The sequence below is a fragment of the Pristis pectinata genome, chromosome 7 (assembly GCF_009764475.1).
Source record: "Pristis pectinata isolate sPriPec2 chromosome 7, sPriPec2.1.pri, whole genome shotgun sequence".
NCBI lineage: Eukaryota > Metazoa > Chordata > Chondrichthyes > Rhinopristiformes > Pristidae > Pristis > Pristis pectinata.
In genome coordinates, this window is record NC_067411.1 from 27587653 (window position 1) to 27604053 (window position 16401).

The 16401-nt window shown below is 38.4% G+C and overlaps 1 protein-coding gene across 1 annotated transcript in view; it reads right to left on the reverse strand.

Moving 5' to 3' along the window:
• map1b (microtubule-associated protein 1B) overlaps positions 1–16401 on the reverse strand; it is a 78678-nt gene that overhangs the window by 61219 nt on the left and 1058 nt on the right. Inside the window, exon 2 of the mRNA XM_052019479.1 lies at positions 10265–10366. Coding sequence (XP_051875439.1) covers positions 10265–10366 — 102 coding nt within the window. The remainder of the gene's footprint in view (positions 1–10264; positions 10367–16401) is intronic.

The window sequence follows — 16401 nt, forward strand, 5'->3', positions numbered from 1 at the left end:
GAAATGAAAAATTAAGACTGAGACACCCAGAAAATTCAATTCTTTAAATGTTCTAAAATTAACCATTATTCCATCCACTGAAACCATGGTATGTGTTCCTTCCTGGTCCTGCAATGACTTTGGTCTATTTTATCCTCGCACAAGTAAGTGTACAAGCGGCAATTTGTAATTGCAAGTCCCATATTTTTCACAAACTGCACAACTAACGTTCTCATGAGGCAGGCTCCAAGGACAAAGAAGCATCTATTGAGACCTCAGGAGGCATTTAATGAAAGCAACAGCTAAACAAAAAAACAATCTGACAGACTATTACAAGAATTTATATCATCTGCTTGTGGCATTAATGCAGAAATCTACTGCAAGTATGCAGCACATTTTAAATATAACTATCCTACTACATTGTAGTAGTGTGTTCTCTGGGGTTTTCAAATTTTATTGATTGATAGTTCTGCTACAGTACAAAAGAAAATGCTGTTAATGTCTTTTAGGAGGAGTAGTAAATATAATGTTCTCATAAACAGGAATAAGAAACATAACTTGTTGGATGCCATTTAATTTATGAAAACTGCAACATGGTCAATTAAACACACACAATTTATACTATTTAAATTTCCACAGGAATTTACATTTGCATAAAAACAAAAATATTCATGCCTTTGAGCTCTTCTCACATTAGTCTGGATTTCAGCTTAGAGCTGAGTCTTGTACAGGGGCCACCAAGGTTTAGAAACCTCTCAGGATTCCTATAAATGGGGTTTCTGTCTACAGGCAGCTTGATTGACAGTCCAGAGGCTCATTGTAATAGTCAAATAACCAGCCCACATTGCATGAACAGACTAATCATTCGCCTCTCACCCTGCCTCCAGTAAAACCAGAAGTGGACCATATTGGTTCAAATTACAGCTGTATTACATTTTAAATCCCATTTGTTTTTGGAAATAAAGATTCCGTCCATTATTTCTGGGCAATGACACCTGTATAATCAAATATGAAGATTTAAGAAATGCAGCAATGAAAGAGACTGGATGTAAAGTAGTAAAAATCCAGATACAAATATATCAACCAAGAAAAGTATGATCAATTCTGCACACGAAAGGGATTTCAAGGCAATATTATTTTAAGACAGTACCTTTCCACAATACATAAAAACATGCAATGCAATGCACACATGTTTAAATGTGATGATCACCAATGCAGCAGACTATGATATTAACAGAGAAAATCGAAAAAAGCTGAAGATGCTGGAAATCTAAAACAAAAACAGAAAATGCTGGAAATACTCAGCAAGTCGGGCGGCACCTGTGGGAAGAGAAACAACTAACATATCAGGTCAGAGATTTGGCAAGAAGAGTAAGCATGCTAGAGTGCTAGTTTATTGCCATGCAAAGTGAGATAGTTGCCCTGGGAGAATAAGCAGCTGTTAGCTCCCAGGTCTCCAACCTGAAATGTTAATTCTGGTTTTCTTCCCACAGATACAGCTTGACCCGCGGAGTATTGGTAGCATTTTCTGTTTCTGTTTCAGTATCAACGGTAGCCATATAAAACAGGCTCTCTGCAATACATATCAATAACTATATATTTTAAATGTATCCCAAAGGCATACCGTGCTTCAGAAGAATCATGATTGCTTTATTATGTGAGGTGCAGGTGGATCTATGTATAATTACAACCATCCTTCTTCAAAATATTCTAATTGCAAAATGACAATCACCCTGTATTAAGTACATGGGGAATCTCTTTCCCCTGTGGAATAGAACCATTTTTAAATGAACCTTTACACTATTGCTTTTCTTCCCATTTTCTTTTTTTTTCCTCAGCAGACAATCCAGCCAATTATGCCAAAGGCATCTGCTGCACTGTTTTCACTTTGAAATAAGTGGCCAGGATATGCAAGAGGCAATTTCATGCCATCCTACCTGCCACAAAAGCAATCAAGATTCTCCTGAAGCACAGCATCTCACCTGCTGCAGCAATCAACAGCAGTCCTTTAGCAGCCAATAAGAAATGCAAGTGAACTAAGCCCTTGGCGACAGGGCTGTCTGTCATACTGGAGACACAAGAGATTCTGTAGATGCTGGAATTTACAGCAACACACACATAATGCTGGAGGAACTCAGCAGGTCAGGCAGCATTTATGCAGGGAAATAAACAATTGATGTTTTGGGTCGAGACCCTTCACAAACGTCAACTGTTTATTTCCCTCCATAGATGCTGCCTGACCTGCTGAGTTCCTCCAGCATTTTGTGCTGTCTGTCATGCTGCCTTTACTGACTTCATTAAGGAAATTAGGCAGATTGTACAAATGACATTGCCCACTTTGTGCCAGCAAAGACCAATTTCAACCCCACAGTTGTGTCAGGTTAGCTGGGTGCTGACAGCTGCTCATCCCCGTGAGGTGACTATGTTACATTGCATGGCTATAAACTAGCAATCTAACATGTTAGCTGTATAAATTATCACAATGAACAAACTTACCATGTAAATCATGCATTTAGAGAATGTATTAGCTAAATCCGTTCTTTTAACCTTCGAAGAATGGTATTGTCTCTTTAAAATGGCTCAGTATTGATGCACTAATGATTCATACTGTGGAATGGTAGAGAGATGACACTCATCATTTCTCCAGCCAAGTGAAGTAAAGAGTGGTTAGGAGCAAAGGCTGCCTGCTTCCTCTCGGGGAGATTGTGGTAAAAGCTGGCAGCCACTCATGTACAGATCCTCGTATCTGGATGAGCAGCAGCATCAGTACAGCCTAGCAGCAGCTGTCTGTGAAGGGAATCAAACAGTTGAAACACCCAGGAGGAGGAATGAGAAACAAAATAATAATGGGGTTGGAATTTTTAACAAATAACAATTAAGAGGATTGGCCTGCAGTTCCTCTCAGGGAGTCTGTAAGGAAAGTGAATTTATCTCAGACTATCTGAACAGGGAATCCAGCATGGAGAGCGGCTGATCTTCGGGAATTCCTGCTCTGGTAGATGTGTGAATGTCGGGGGAAGACATGTCAACTGCTTTATCCCCAAGGTCAAAATGTCTGCAGAGACTGTCTAGACATATACATGATGAATAGCCGACTGAGCAAGATAAATAAAAAAAAGAACGTTACAACGAAATGAGTTAAAATTCAAGCAGCTGTGCACAAGATCACATGCATCACTTTCTGGATTTGAGATTAAATAAATATATCCAAAAATGATAATTTAAATTTTCCATTTAGCTAATAACCTATCTGTCAGTCTGCCATATTTTACAAATATTATTTCTCCTAGTATGACAACCTTGCAGGAGTCTTCTCATTAAAGCTATTGTCATTACAGATATTGCCTCCTCATTAAAGGTATTGTCGGTAAGATGCTGGAGACAATATTTAAAGAGGAAATAACCAATCATTCAGGAAAGCAATATAATCAACCCTAGTCAACATGGTTTCATGAAAGATTTGACAAACTTGCTCGAATTCTTTGAGGATGTGATGGGGAGGTGACGGAAGGGAACCTGTAAATATAGTGTAGTTAGATTTCCGAAAGGCATTTGACAAGGTGCCACATGAGAGGCTGGTGCAAAAATTAAAGGGCCAAGATATTGGAGGAGTACATTAGCGTGGACTGAAAACTGGCTGTCACATACACAACAAAGAGTCGGAATAAATAGGTCCTTATCATGCTGGAGTGATGTAACTTGTGGAGTGTCCCAGGGATTGGTCCTTGGCCCTCAATTGTTTACTATTTATATTAATGACTTGGAGGAGGGGACAAAATGTAAGCTTTCCAAGTTTGCCAATGACACGAAAATAGGTGGAAGGGCATGTTGTGATGAGGATATTGTGATTGTGCAATGGGATATGGACAGATTGAGTGATTGGGTGAAAACCTGGCAAATGGAGTTTAATGTGGGGAAGTGTGAGGTCATGGACTATGCCAAGAGGAATCAAAAGGCAGACTATTATCTAAATGGAGAGAGACTGCAAATGAGTGAAGTTCAGAGTGATCCAGGGTGAATCATAAAAAGTTGGCAGGAAGGTCCAACAAGTAGTTAAGAAGGCAAACAGCATGTTGTCCTTTATTGCAAAGGGGTTGGAGTTCAAGAATAGGGAATTGTACAGGATGTTAGTGAGGACATGCCTGGAATACTGCACTCAGAGTAGGACTTGTAACCTTAAAAAAAAGTACCGTACCATACAATGGAGCTTCACCAGGCTAATTCCTGGGAGGGTTTTTCTATCAAGACAGGTTATACAGTCTGGGTCTGTATTCTTGGAATTTAGAATAATGAGGGGTGACCTTATTCAAACACATAACATCCTAAGGGGACATGACAGGGCAGATGTTCAGATGTTTTCAGCAGTAGTAGAGTCATGCACAAGGGGACATCGCTGCAAAATAGGGGACCAGTCAGTTCAGTTAAAACTGAAGTGTGAAGAAATTTCTTTGGTCAGAGTAGTGAATCTCCGAAATTCTCTGCTCTGGAGGGTGGTGTAGATCAGAACATTAGATATATTTAAGTTGGAGATGGCTAAATATTTGAAAGATGGAGAAATTGAGGGTTGTGGGGAACTGGCACAGAGTAGGAGTTGAGGCCAGCATAGATCATATTGAATGGTGGGGCAGGCTTGAGGGTGGCCTGCTTCTGCTCCTATTTTCTTGTGTCATTCTCTCTTTGTCTAAATGTCATGTCGCTTACTCCACTGTGCATGTTTTAAAGGGTTTCAGCAGAACTGATGGAATAATTCATCACTGCTGTCAGTTGGAACAACACATCCTACACTGAAATAACTGAGCTGTTATGCCATCACATTCTGCCCAACTCACATTCTTTAGATGTTCACTGCTCATGTATTTTACCTCTAAGTGACAAAATATGAAATATAAAACCAGGTGAATGAAGAAGTGATACTTAAATCACATCTGCTTTAGTGCACATTTTTCCTGCGTGATGATAATATTACTTCTGTTTCACCCCTCTTATTTTTTGTTTGGAATATTATTTTGTTTGTCCTATTTTATATTCTTTTATGTTGCATATCATTAGCTGACTGGTGAAATTGGCAGACGAACTTCCTCTGTCCGTGTTGTTCTGTAATTTTCGAGCAAAAGGGGTTATGAATAGTCTGGGATGTTAACCCTGCAATTTTACTTCCCTCTCTCTTGTTTCACCTTGTTATACCATTATTTATGTATTCAATGGTTCAAATAGTAGTATCAATGCAGCACATTACACCAAACTACACCACACAAGGTAATCAATTCAGAATATCATTCAAAGATGCCAATTATAATGAGAGCTTATTAAAACGGAAACATCAAACGTTCCTCTCTCCATTGATCCTGTCTGACCTGCAGTGTACTCCCACAATTTCTGTTTTTATTTCAGATTTCCAGCAATTGCAGCTTTTTTGCTTTTAGAATACCAATTCACGAGGTTCTAAAGGTACCTAAGGAAAATCAGTTCTTCATTGCATTAGTGCTACATAAAGTGACAACATTATTCCAAGCTGAATGAAGATGACTGCATAGTTCCCCTGTCAGTATCATTGCTGCAAGTGAATGAAATTGATTATATGCATATAATTTTTATGTAAACATTCTCCATTTGTTGCATTTATTTTTGTAGAATTGTCCTGTTTTTACAACAAAAAAACTGCTTTTCTTTCTGTCAAAAGCTCTCTTTCATCCCTTCTTCTAAAAGACTCCACATTCTGTGTGAATTGACGTACAATCAACCCTTGGCTATGGGCCCGAAATGTACCCATCCTCTCTCTCCCCCCACTCAGTCCCCCACCGGCCACTCATTGGTTGACAACAGACACTGCCAAATTAAATGCCAAAAATGTCACCATTCTAGTCTACTGTGGTCATTATCCTCGAAATAACAAGTCAATGCATTAATATTACTCATAAACTCGAAGGAAAAACATTCTCATGAAATACAACATTTTTAGTAACAAATGGCTATTAATGTGTACAGTTGGTCAGTGGCTTTGCTTATTACCGTATTTAAAGTCCTGAGGCTGACACTCTATAGATGATTGCACCCTTAACCCTCTAAAGTCTTCAGCTGCCTTTGACATCATTGTTAAATATAACTTTTGTCCTTATTTATTATTTATTAATCTCACTTTTTTTTGTTTGCACAATTCGACCTTTCCACCACCTATCAATAGTAAGAACCGAGCAAATCTCATATTTACTTAAGAAAATTTAGAACATAAAAAAACCATAACTCCTTAGTGGTTGTTCAAAGTTTAGCTCTATTTAACACTCAACAGAAATCTGCTCTTCAATTCACTGCACAAGATGTACGTAATAACTTGCATCAAAATTTGATATTTTGAATAATATCTATAAAATAATAAAGATTAATTCCTAGAATAAGAATATTATTTTATTACTGTCATCGGGCAAGGAGCGTCCGTTGTAATAGACTGGCTGTTTGGAACATGAAATAATCATTTGCAGAGAGAGGGAGCTTATGAAAGCAATGCAAACAGAGTCTGGAAAAGCTCAGGAAAAAGCAATAAACCAGCCAAAAGGCTGAAGATTTACAACAGTGCAAAATGTAAATAGGAAGACTGGATCATCATGAAACTTCCCAATATGGAATACTTAGCACGATGAATGCAATGACGTTACTGACAAGAATACTTAATATGAGTTTCTGAGCATGCCAACTGTCTTTTATTTGTCAAATCCTCTTTTAATTGAGCAGCTGCAGGAAATGAGTGTCAGCTCAATGCTCTGTACAGACACTATAACACTGGTACATTGGCTTTTCACTGTTTCTCTTCAAGTGAAGAAAAATGAAAGTGACTTAAATTAGACCGTTGTATTTATATGGTGTTCCCCCCTTTGAAGAGGCACAGAACCAAATCAAGATTCCTGGCACATTCAGTTTTACTGCAGCTTTGACATCACCCTATGTTTTTCTAATAGTGAAGAGTGGCACAGCTAGTGCAGCTGCTGCCTGACAGCTCCAGAGACCCGGGTTCAATCTGACCTTGGGTGCTGTCTGTGTGGAGTCTGCATGTTCTTCCTGTAACCATGTGTATCTCCTCTGAGTTTCCTCCCACATCCCAAAGATGCTTGAGATAGTAGGTTAACACTATAAATTGTCCATACAGTGTGTAGTTGTCTGGTGCAATCTGGGAAGCATTGATGGGAATGTGGGGAGAAAAGGTTAGAGGGAAAACTAGTGGGGAAATGGGTTTGCTCTGTAAACTAGCATAGACTTGATGGGCAAAATGTTGTAAGGAAATAGAAGAAACATGAAGTATAACTCAATTAATCTTCCACTCATGATTGAAGTAGATTGCCATTCATAATCAGCAGCATTATAATTAATTCCTTAGGATCCAATTCTTTTACTGAAAAAAGTGGTGTTTGTTAAAGTGAAGATTGCATTTGAAGCCAACTATAGTTGCAATATGGTGCAGGAATAGGAAGCACAATCAACTACAGAATGTTATGTTGAATTTTCCAATTTCAGGTAACCTGCACTCCCTGTTCTTCTCTTCTCTCTCTCTCTACCACCACCCCCTCCCCAGTTTCATTCCCCTTCCCCGCCTGGTTCCATCTGCCCATCATATTTCCCTTATCTGGTTCCACTTATCACCTTTCTTACTTATCAAATTCCTGCATCTGCAGCCTCTCGTGTCTCCACTTAACACCTTTCAGTCTCTGCCTCTACCTCTCCCCTCCCCTCCCCACACCCGACCCCATCTGCCTCCTTTATTCTCTCTCCTTATCTGTCTCTGCCTTTTACACACCAGCCGCTGTCTTCTAACTCCACCCCTGCTCTTCCCTACGGGGCTCCAACTGCACTTCATCTCCCTCCTCAGCTAGATCCACCCATCACCTGCCAGCCCCTGCCTCATCCCTCCCTCTCACCTCTTTATACTGCCTACCTCCTCTCTACATTCTCAGTCTTGGTGAAGGGTTTTGACCCAAAATGTTGACTATCCTTCAGCCTCCACTGATGCTGCCTGACCTGTTGAGTTACTCCAACAGTTTGTTTTTTTTATTTTAGATTACAGCTCCTGCAGTCTCTTTTGTGTCTACAGAATGTTACTCTACTGATCTATATTCCAATGCACAGTTTTGAGGACTGCATTTATAAGTTACTACATCCTATAATGAGTTACACCATAGTGAGTGTTGCCCTCCTTGCACCCAATTATCACAGCCTACCCTAATGCACACTGTCAGTGATATAAAAACATAAATGAATTGGTGTTTCCAACTACCACGGACACAAATGTAGATTTTGTTGAATTATTTGGTACATCCCAGTGAGAAATAATAGCTAACTGTATTTCAGATATTTATTTAATATTTCTCAGTATTTCGGATAGTCACATATCTGAGAACTGTTTTCTCCATTACTCCAAGGCCAAGGTCTCTTAAGCATTTGTTTCACTGAAGATCTGAAACTTATTCAATGAAGTAATTTGTCCAGAGAGCTGCCCCTACAAACAATATTTTTGATTCTTGATTCAAATCATAACAAACCCCAATCTCTTAAAAAAATACAGGAAAGGAGGGGGGACTGGAAAAAATATCAAATTTTTTAGTATTGAGAATTTTTAATTACATACATCAAATAACATGCAAATCTTGTCTACAAATATTTATAACTTTGTCGAACTTCGTTTTTATTTTATGTGCTAGTATATTTTTCTCCCATTAGTTTTCTATGATCCATTCCTTACTATTGTATCTGCTTCTACCATCTCTCCTGGCAGCAAATTCCAGGCACCTACCACTCTGTGTAAAACTTACCTCGCAAATCTCCTTTAAACTTTCCCCTCCTCACCTTAAACCCATGACCTATGGTATATGACATTTCCAACCTGGGAAAGAGACTGACTGGCTACCCTATCTACGCCTCTCATAGTTTTATATACTTCTATCAGGTCACCCTGTTCTGTTTTCACCATGTGATCACCAGATAGCATCACCAGAGACAACACTGACTTCTTCTTTCAAGGGTGTTGAAATCAGTTTTTAAAATCAAACTTCTCCCGGTCTTTTCTAGTCTGGCATCAAACCTGTGGCATCATGGTATATTTGGCTTAATGTTGCACTGTGTGATGTTGTGCCATAAGCCATGTGTGAAGTATTGGGTGGGCTTTCTTTAGTCGTTGTGCAAATGTACAGGAAAATACAAAAAAAGCCATCAACTATGCATAATCGATAATATTTAAGTGAAAATGCATAACTTTATACATTTCAATTTATTGACAGAGCAAACTATTCCTGTGGAAAACACTACTAGATTATAAGAATTTTTAATCAATAAAGATATCACTTTTGTTTCTTCTCAAGCATATTTACAAATTACACCTTGATACGTCAAATAGATGATGCATTGTATACTGTACATTGTACATACACATTGTAACATTGTATACATAGAACAGAAAAATTACGTGATTCCATGAAGTACAAGTACTAAGGTTTGGTACTGGTTATGTCAAATTTCACCCCCTTATAGTGTTTATATAATAAAGATGCTACAAACCATTCTAAGCATTCTATTTATTTGTTTGTTTGTTTCATATTTCACAAGCTATTCAAGCCGTTAAAGTGCCTACTAGACCTATCTAATGGAACCAAACATGTCCACAGTGGCTTCACTGACCATGGTGATCAATTACTATTATTCAGTGTTTCCAGGCTATAAATAGTTTAGTCTTAAAATTCTATGGAGGCTTAACTGAACTGTCACCATAAATCTGGTGGTACTTCCAGGAAAGTGAGAGAGAGGGTGTTCCTGTCAAGAATTGCAATATGTGACTAGAGGACGCCCTATAAAATTTCATTCCACTATCTAAAAACAAATTTGCATCACGTGGTACTCATTTCTCCAACAAATCAGTTAAAATGATTTTTTTAAAACATCTAAATCATTAATGTTTTAGCTGCACAAACAAAATATTTGTCACATGGATCTAAAGACCAAAAAAAAATCTTGACAAATCAGCAGCATTTCAGGAAGATTTATTCAATTCCATCTTTGTGAGGTATAGACAATTGGGCTTTCATACCTCTGAATATTCTTTCATTATTTTCTATAAACATACATAAATGCTATTGATACTGCAATCATTTCATGTATGGTGAAAGGCTAAATTGATTTCGATGCTGCATCAAGTGAATCTGTGAATGATTTAAAGGACTTACCTGATCTACCTTATGGTAATGTTAAACTCTATCATTTTACAAACTGCTGCTACTTACAATTCTGGCGCACTTGTAATAAATCTTACCTCTAACATCTGCTGAAAATCTAGCTGAATGACGTGATACAAAGAGCTTGAGTTCTTGGTCTAGGTTGCAGGCTATTAAGTCTGTGTCCCAGGAACGGATACCTGGAAAGATAACACAGCAACATGTAACATTTCTGGCACACACTAGCAACCATGTAAAAAGTACTGGCGTAGCACAATCTCTAATAATACAGCTGGAAGCTCTGAGGTCAAAGAATGTTTTATTTAGTGTCTGAACAAAACCATTTCCAAAAATTCTCCAGGAAGGGTCCAAAAGTGTAATAACATTACAATGCAAAAGCATACTATGCAGAGCTGGTTCAAATACGTTATTGTACATCATTTCCATTTAATGGACACAGCCTAGTTTTGAACCATACAGTCAGAAGAGCATCCAGTTTAATTTTCAGCAATGCAGTGATTTATCTAAATTCAGACTGCATTAATCAGAGTTCTCCTGCTGGTCCCAGTGTTGTTTGTCATGGAAGATAAATTTAAGTGTTTCTACTCTTAATCATGATAATTTGGGCAAATGTTTAACTATTAGGTCAAGACAACATCATCCCTGGTCAAATGTACCACAAACCAAGCACACTCATGATCTTAGTTGTATAAATGTGCACTTGGTTGAGATCCTACTGGACCTCCCAACTTAGATCAATAGTCCAACATAAGGCACTGCCTGCAGGAGAACGCAGAATGGGCAAAAATGCTTACTTCACAACGTTTCACCACGTACAATTTAACACCAAACCTCATATTTTGATTCAATCTGTCAGTCTGAGGTTATTTAAACTCAACTGACTGAGGAACTGTGCTATAGGGAGGGGCAAGTAGTTAATGGCTAATTACCGGTTTTGTTGTAAATGAAACATCATCAAGAAAGAGGTTTATTTCAAATTAGATTTATTTTGATTCTACATTATACATTTCCTGCTTTTTTAAAATGAAGATCCTTAATTATAAAAAAAGCAGGAAATGCCAAATGCAGAATCAAAGTAAATTATTAATTAATGAGTGATTAATAATGTTTTACAGTACTAAACTGAACCTGCAGGGACTTCTATTGTGTTTATTCCAATTCTACTGGGGAAAAATTATGTTACTGTTCTTGGTTGGGAGTGCAAGGGTAGCTTCCAAGTATTAAAGCAAGCCAGAACTTTCAGTATTTAAACCTGCATTCCTGGACCAGAGTAAACAACTCTGTAGTGAGTGACAAAATTGATGGTGTTCAATAATGCTGCACAATTCCCAGTAATCTATTTCTAGCAATGAAATAACTTAAGCTTCTTAATTCTGTTATTAAATACTTGACCATAAAGCCATCCATTCAAATCTTGATGAAGTTCTTGAAAATACTCATATCAATCCTCAGTCTGTTTAAATTTCTCCTTTTGTGCAAAGGCTCTTTATAAGGAAATATAACAAAATATTTCTACTTGGACAGCAATACAAAACCATTAGTGCATACTAAAGTGGCTCCAGCCTTATGAGGTGAATAAATCATAGTTTGGTTTGTCCCACACAAAATTTGGACTGGCCCCTGATTGCTGAACTGGACCCAAGCCAATTAAATCTGAACTACAAACCCGATCCAGTCTTATTTTCAATTACATTTAACACTGCCTGTGCCCAATTGACATAACTTTATGACTTCTTGCAAGTTGTAAAAGTAACAGAAACAACAACTTGTGTTTCTTAACTTGTGTAATGTGGGCATCACTGGGCAAGGCAGCATTTTTTAATTACTAACAAAAATACTATTGACACAAATATACAAAATGAAGTAACAAAATATCTTAATATGTAACAAATACATGAATTAAATAGAATGAAGATTCATGTGCATCCCTAAATACCCTTGAAAAGGTAGTGGTAAACCCTTCTTGAATGATTGCAGTCTTTGTAGTCAAGGTACTATCAAGAGCTGTTCAGTCAAGTCCACCAGGTGATTGACCCACTAGACATCATCTGCCCAAGTCATGATGGAATGAACATTATAGGTGGTAGTATCCCATCTTCTGCACTAGCCCTTCTAGATGACAAATAATATAAGAGGTGCTGCAACGAAATAACTTGTCTTGGTGATTTAGTGCAGTATATCCAGCAGATAGTGCATGCTCTAGACACACAGAGTTCTGGTGGTAGAGGAAGAGAACACTTAAGATGAAGAATGGGGTATTAATCAAGCAAACTGTTTTGTCCTGGACTTTGTTGAGCTCCCTAGGCACTGTTGGAGCTGCAATCATTCAGGAAAGTGGACGAGCCTCCTATCATACTCCTCATATGTCTTGTAGGTGGTGGAAAGGTTTGAGGGATTGGGAGATGAGTCACTCATCAGAAGATAGCTTGTTTCTGAACTGCTGGAGCCATGGACTTTATATAGCTTGTCCTTTCAAGTTCCTGGTAAAGTGTGACCTAATCCTGTCCCCAATGGATGAGGACCAGATAGTGATTCCCTTCAATGTAAGAGGAAGAGGTTAAAGTCTCTCTTGTTGGAGATGGTCACTGCCTGGCAATCTTGTGGCCCAAATACTACCTTCTGATAATATATCCAAGCCTACAAGTTCTCTAATTAATGCTGCACACAGTTGTGGATGAAGGAAATGTTATTTGATAAAAGATGGTAAAGATGGCTCGAATTAAGATACCTCCAAGGAAACCCTACGGCTGAAATGGTTGGCCTCTATCAACCACTGCCATCTTCCTTTATGCAAGGTACCACTCCACCCAGTGAAAAGTTCTTCACAATTCTATTGACTTCAAACTTACTGAGGCTTCTTGATGCCACATTCAGTCAAAATCCAAGGGCAGGCATTCTCATCAAATCTTTCAAATTCAGGTTTTTTGTTCACATTTGAACCTGGGCTGCAATGTGGTTTAGTGCCAAATGGTTCTGAAAAAAACCTTAAGTGATCAAGGTGAGCATGTTAATGGTCAGGAAGGGTCTTTGGTAGAATTGCCAATGACCTCCTCCATTACTTTTCCCATGATTGAGAGTGGATTGAATAGATAGTTAATGGCTCATTCAGGCTTGATGCATCAGATTTTATACAGCACCTGAAACTTCATAAAACCTCCCCAAGTGCTTCAGAGAGCATCATCCAATCAAATCTGACTGTGCAACCTAAGATGATGTTAGTTCGGGTAGATGACCAACAGCTTGGTGCAAGAATTCCATTTCATGGAAATATTTCAATGGTCAAAAGTGAGGTGGAGAGATTTAGAAGGGAATTCATGGCCTCAGAAGCCAAAAGTATAGCTGCCGAAGATAGTGTAATTAAAAATTCAGATGCCCAGGAGAGGAAAGAAGTGTATATCGACAGATATCTTGAGGGTCGTTGGGTTGGAAGAAATGACCAAGTAGTAAGGGCCCCACCATGATGAGATTAAGAAACAAGGATAAGAGTTTTAAAACATGGAGTTGTTCAGCCAGGAGCCATTTTGACTCAGTACATGGAAGCCATGAGTGAGCAAGACTTGGACTAATCAGCCCAGAGGCAAAAGATTTTGGCTGACGTCAACAATACAGGGAGCAGGGATATTCAGCAAACAGTAGTTATGTTTTGATGTAATAAAAAGCTTTGATGAGGGAATTGTGACTGATAATTTTAACACTCTGATATGAACCTAGTCCAACCTCTTTTCACTGCGGTGAAAAGGATGGGTCATCTCAAAGATAATACTTTGGAGTCAAAACTAGAATCTTAAATTTAATCTCTGTAAATTTATGCACACACCCAATGGATCACGACACTGTATTCTTAGTGTGCATCCCTTCCTAATAAAATTATTCTCATCATCTCCCCTATCTCTATAGAATTTCACTATTACATTTTAATCCTGCATGCTCAAGGAAAATATAGCTATCCATTTGTCTGAAGAATTGTTTAGATATGTTAAATGCATTTTTATTGAAAATATAAAGAATACATTGAAAAATCTAAGTGCCTCATTAGACTATCTCAGAAGGAGTTAAGAGTCAACTATGTTGGCATAGACCTGGAGTGACATATGGCTGGACTGAGCAAAGACAGCATCTTCCTTCCTTTTTGACAATATGACAAATTATTGGTTACCTTTATGGATAGCAGCTTCATTTTTTTTTAATTTTCAGATTCTTTTATTGAATTCAAATTCTCATTCATTAGTCCAGGTCATTACTCTAGAAATGTAACCACTGCATTATTGAACGGATAACAACGATGCTTTAAGATCACAAAGCGATACAAAGTATATAGTTATAGTTGTAGGGAAGATAAAAATTAGTCATTTAATTCTTACATTCTCTCTACAAAATTTCCTGAATACATATTATTTTGTAGCATGATGTTGATTTATGGAGTGTTGATTTATGTTCATTTGGCCATCTTCAATAGAGCACGCTTCAAATCATGGATTTAAAACCATAACTGCAGGGTTGGGAGGAGTCAGTAATGCTGACACTGTGGAAATGGAGGACACACAAAGAGCACAGCATACTGTACTCCAAAAATAGCGATTGCATTGAATATCTACACTTTAGACGCATTGATGAAAATATTATGCTTGCAATGTATGGATAATTTAAAACGTTGTTACAAAATGAAAACACTGTAATCACACAAACACTTGTTTAAAACTGTAATAACAATCATTACAATAAGTTAAAGGAAATGATTATTCCCACCAATAATGTTTTTTCCCTTTTAATATATCTTTGTACAGCAGCAATCTGCTAGCTTCAGGCTGCTCAGTCTGATGACTAAGGTGGCATGATATCACCCTTTGACTCATTTTATTAATAAAATGAGCATACACTTTCAGTTAATGCTATTAATGCTTCCCATGTTCTCCATTTTCAGAAATATTGTTGTTGACAATGTGTTCTCCACAGCTACAAAGGGTCTTTGGAGTGAATACTGGGTGGAGCTTTCCCCTCACAATTAATTGCAGAAGGGAAAAGGAGAAATTAGAAATATTCCAACCTTTGAGCAGGCAGGTCCCCTGTTGACTGAGCATGGAGTAGCAACCATTGCCTATGGAGAAATCTGCTGTTCTAGTTGCCCCACCCATCTGAATGAACAAGGAGACATGGAGTCCCGCAGCCTTTAGGAAATTTGAATAGGGAAGCGAGCCAAAGATAGGTGGGGCTGAGTAAAATGTAAATACAGAAATAATTATAAATAGATTTATTGAAAATTTAATTCTGCTTTGTGTTGAATTTAACAGCGCGAGAAGGATGGTTTGGGAAATATTTCATTGTCTCGTCTCCCCATTCATGTGTATAGTCAAAACAAAAGGTACAATATTTCAAAAAATAATTTATATGGTTCTTTTATCTACACATAACCACATTCACGTTTGCAATACAGACTTTTCACTGGGAATGCTGCAATGTTTCGATGCAAATCGGTTTTACATCCGTACATTATCCCTTATAATAAATAATTCTACCTGCAGCGTTCGGATCTCGGTTTGAACTTTTCGTACTTGACCACCCTACTGTCCTTAGCAGTAATAAGCGTTTTGAATAACAATATCAGCGAAGTGAATGGGTCCTGTGTCGGTGTCCAAAACACTAGTCAAGTGCACCTGTATCTCCCTTAAACAGCAGAGACGTTCTGCATCTCATGTAAACCCCCACCCTATACCTCCCCTCCCCCCCGACCTTTACGTCTATTGCAAATCAATGTCATGTACTTTGAATCAAATTCCTCCTATGCATTCGTTCATTTGTAAAGATGCTGGAGCTTCAAATCACATCTTGAGGGCTGCTGGAAACACCGAACTACAATTCCCAGCAGGCGTCGGGCAGGTTGTACCGGGGCCCGGGCTCCCTCCCTTTGTCTGATGCTGGTTCGCAGCTTCCGGAGAGACCGCAGTGCGGAGAGCGCGCCACGCCCACCAGCCGTCCGCAGCTCAATGAATGAGAAGCGCCAGCTCCGGGCATTGCAAATTACATTTCTTACCAGCATTCTTTTTCTTTTATTCAATACATCGCCCACTATTAACATACAACTTTTTTTTGGTGCATTTCTTCTTTAGGAACCGAAAGGTGCCTTTGAATGCGATCGAGTGAGAATTTTGCTCCCCTTCCTTACAGTATAATTTCAGAATCAATCCTTCTTACACGGGGGGGGGGGGGGGGGGGGGGG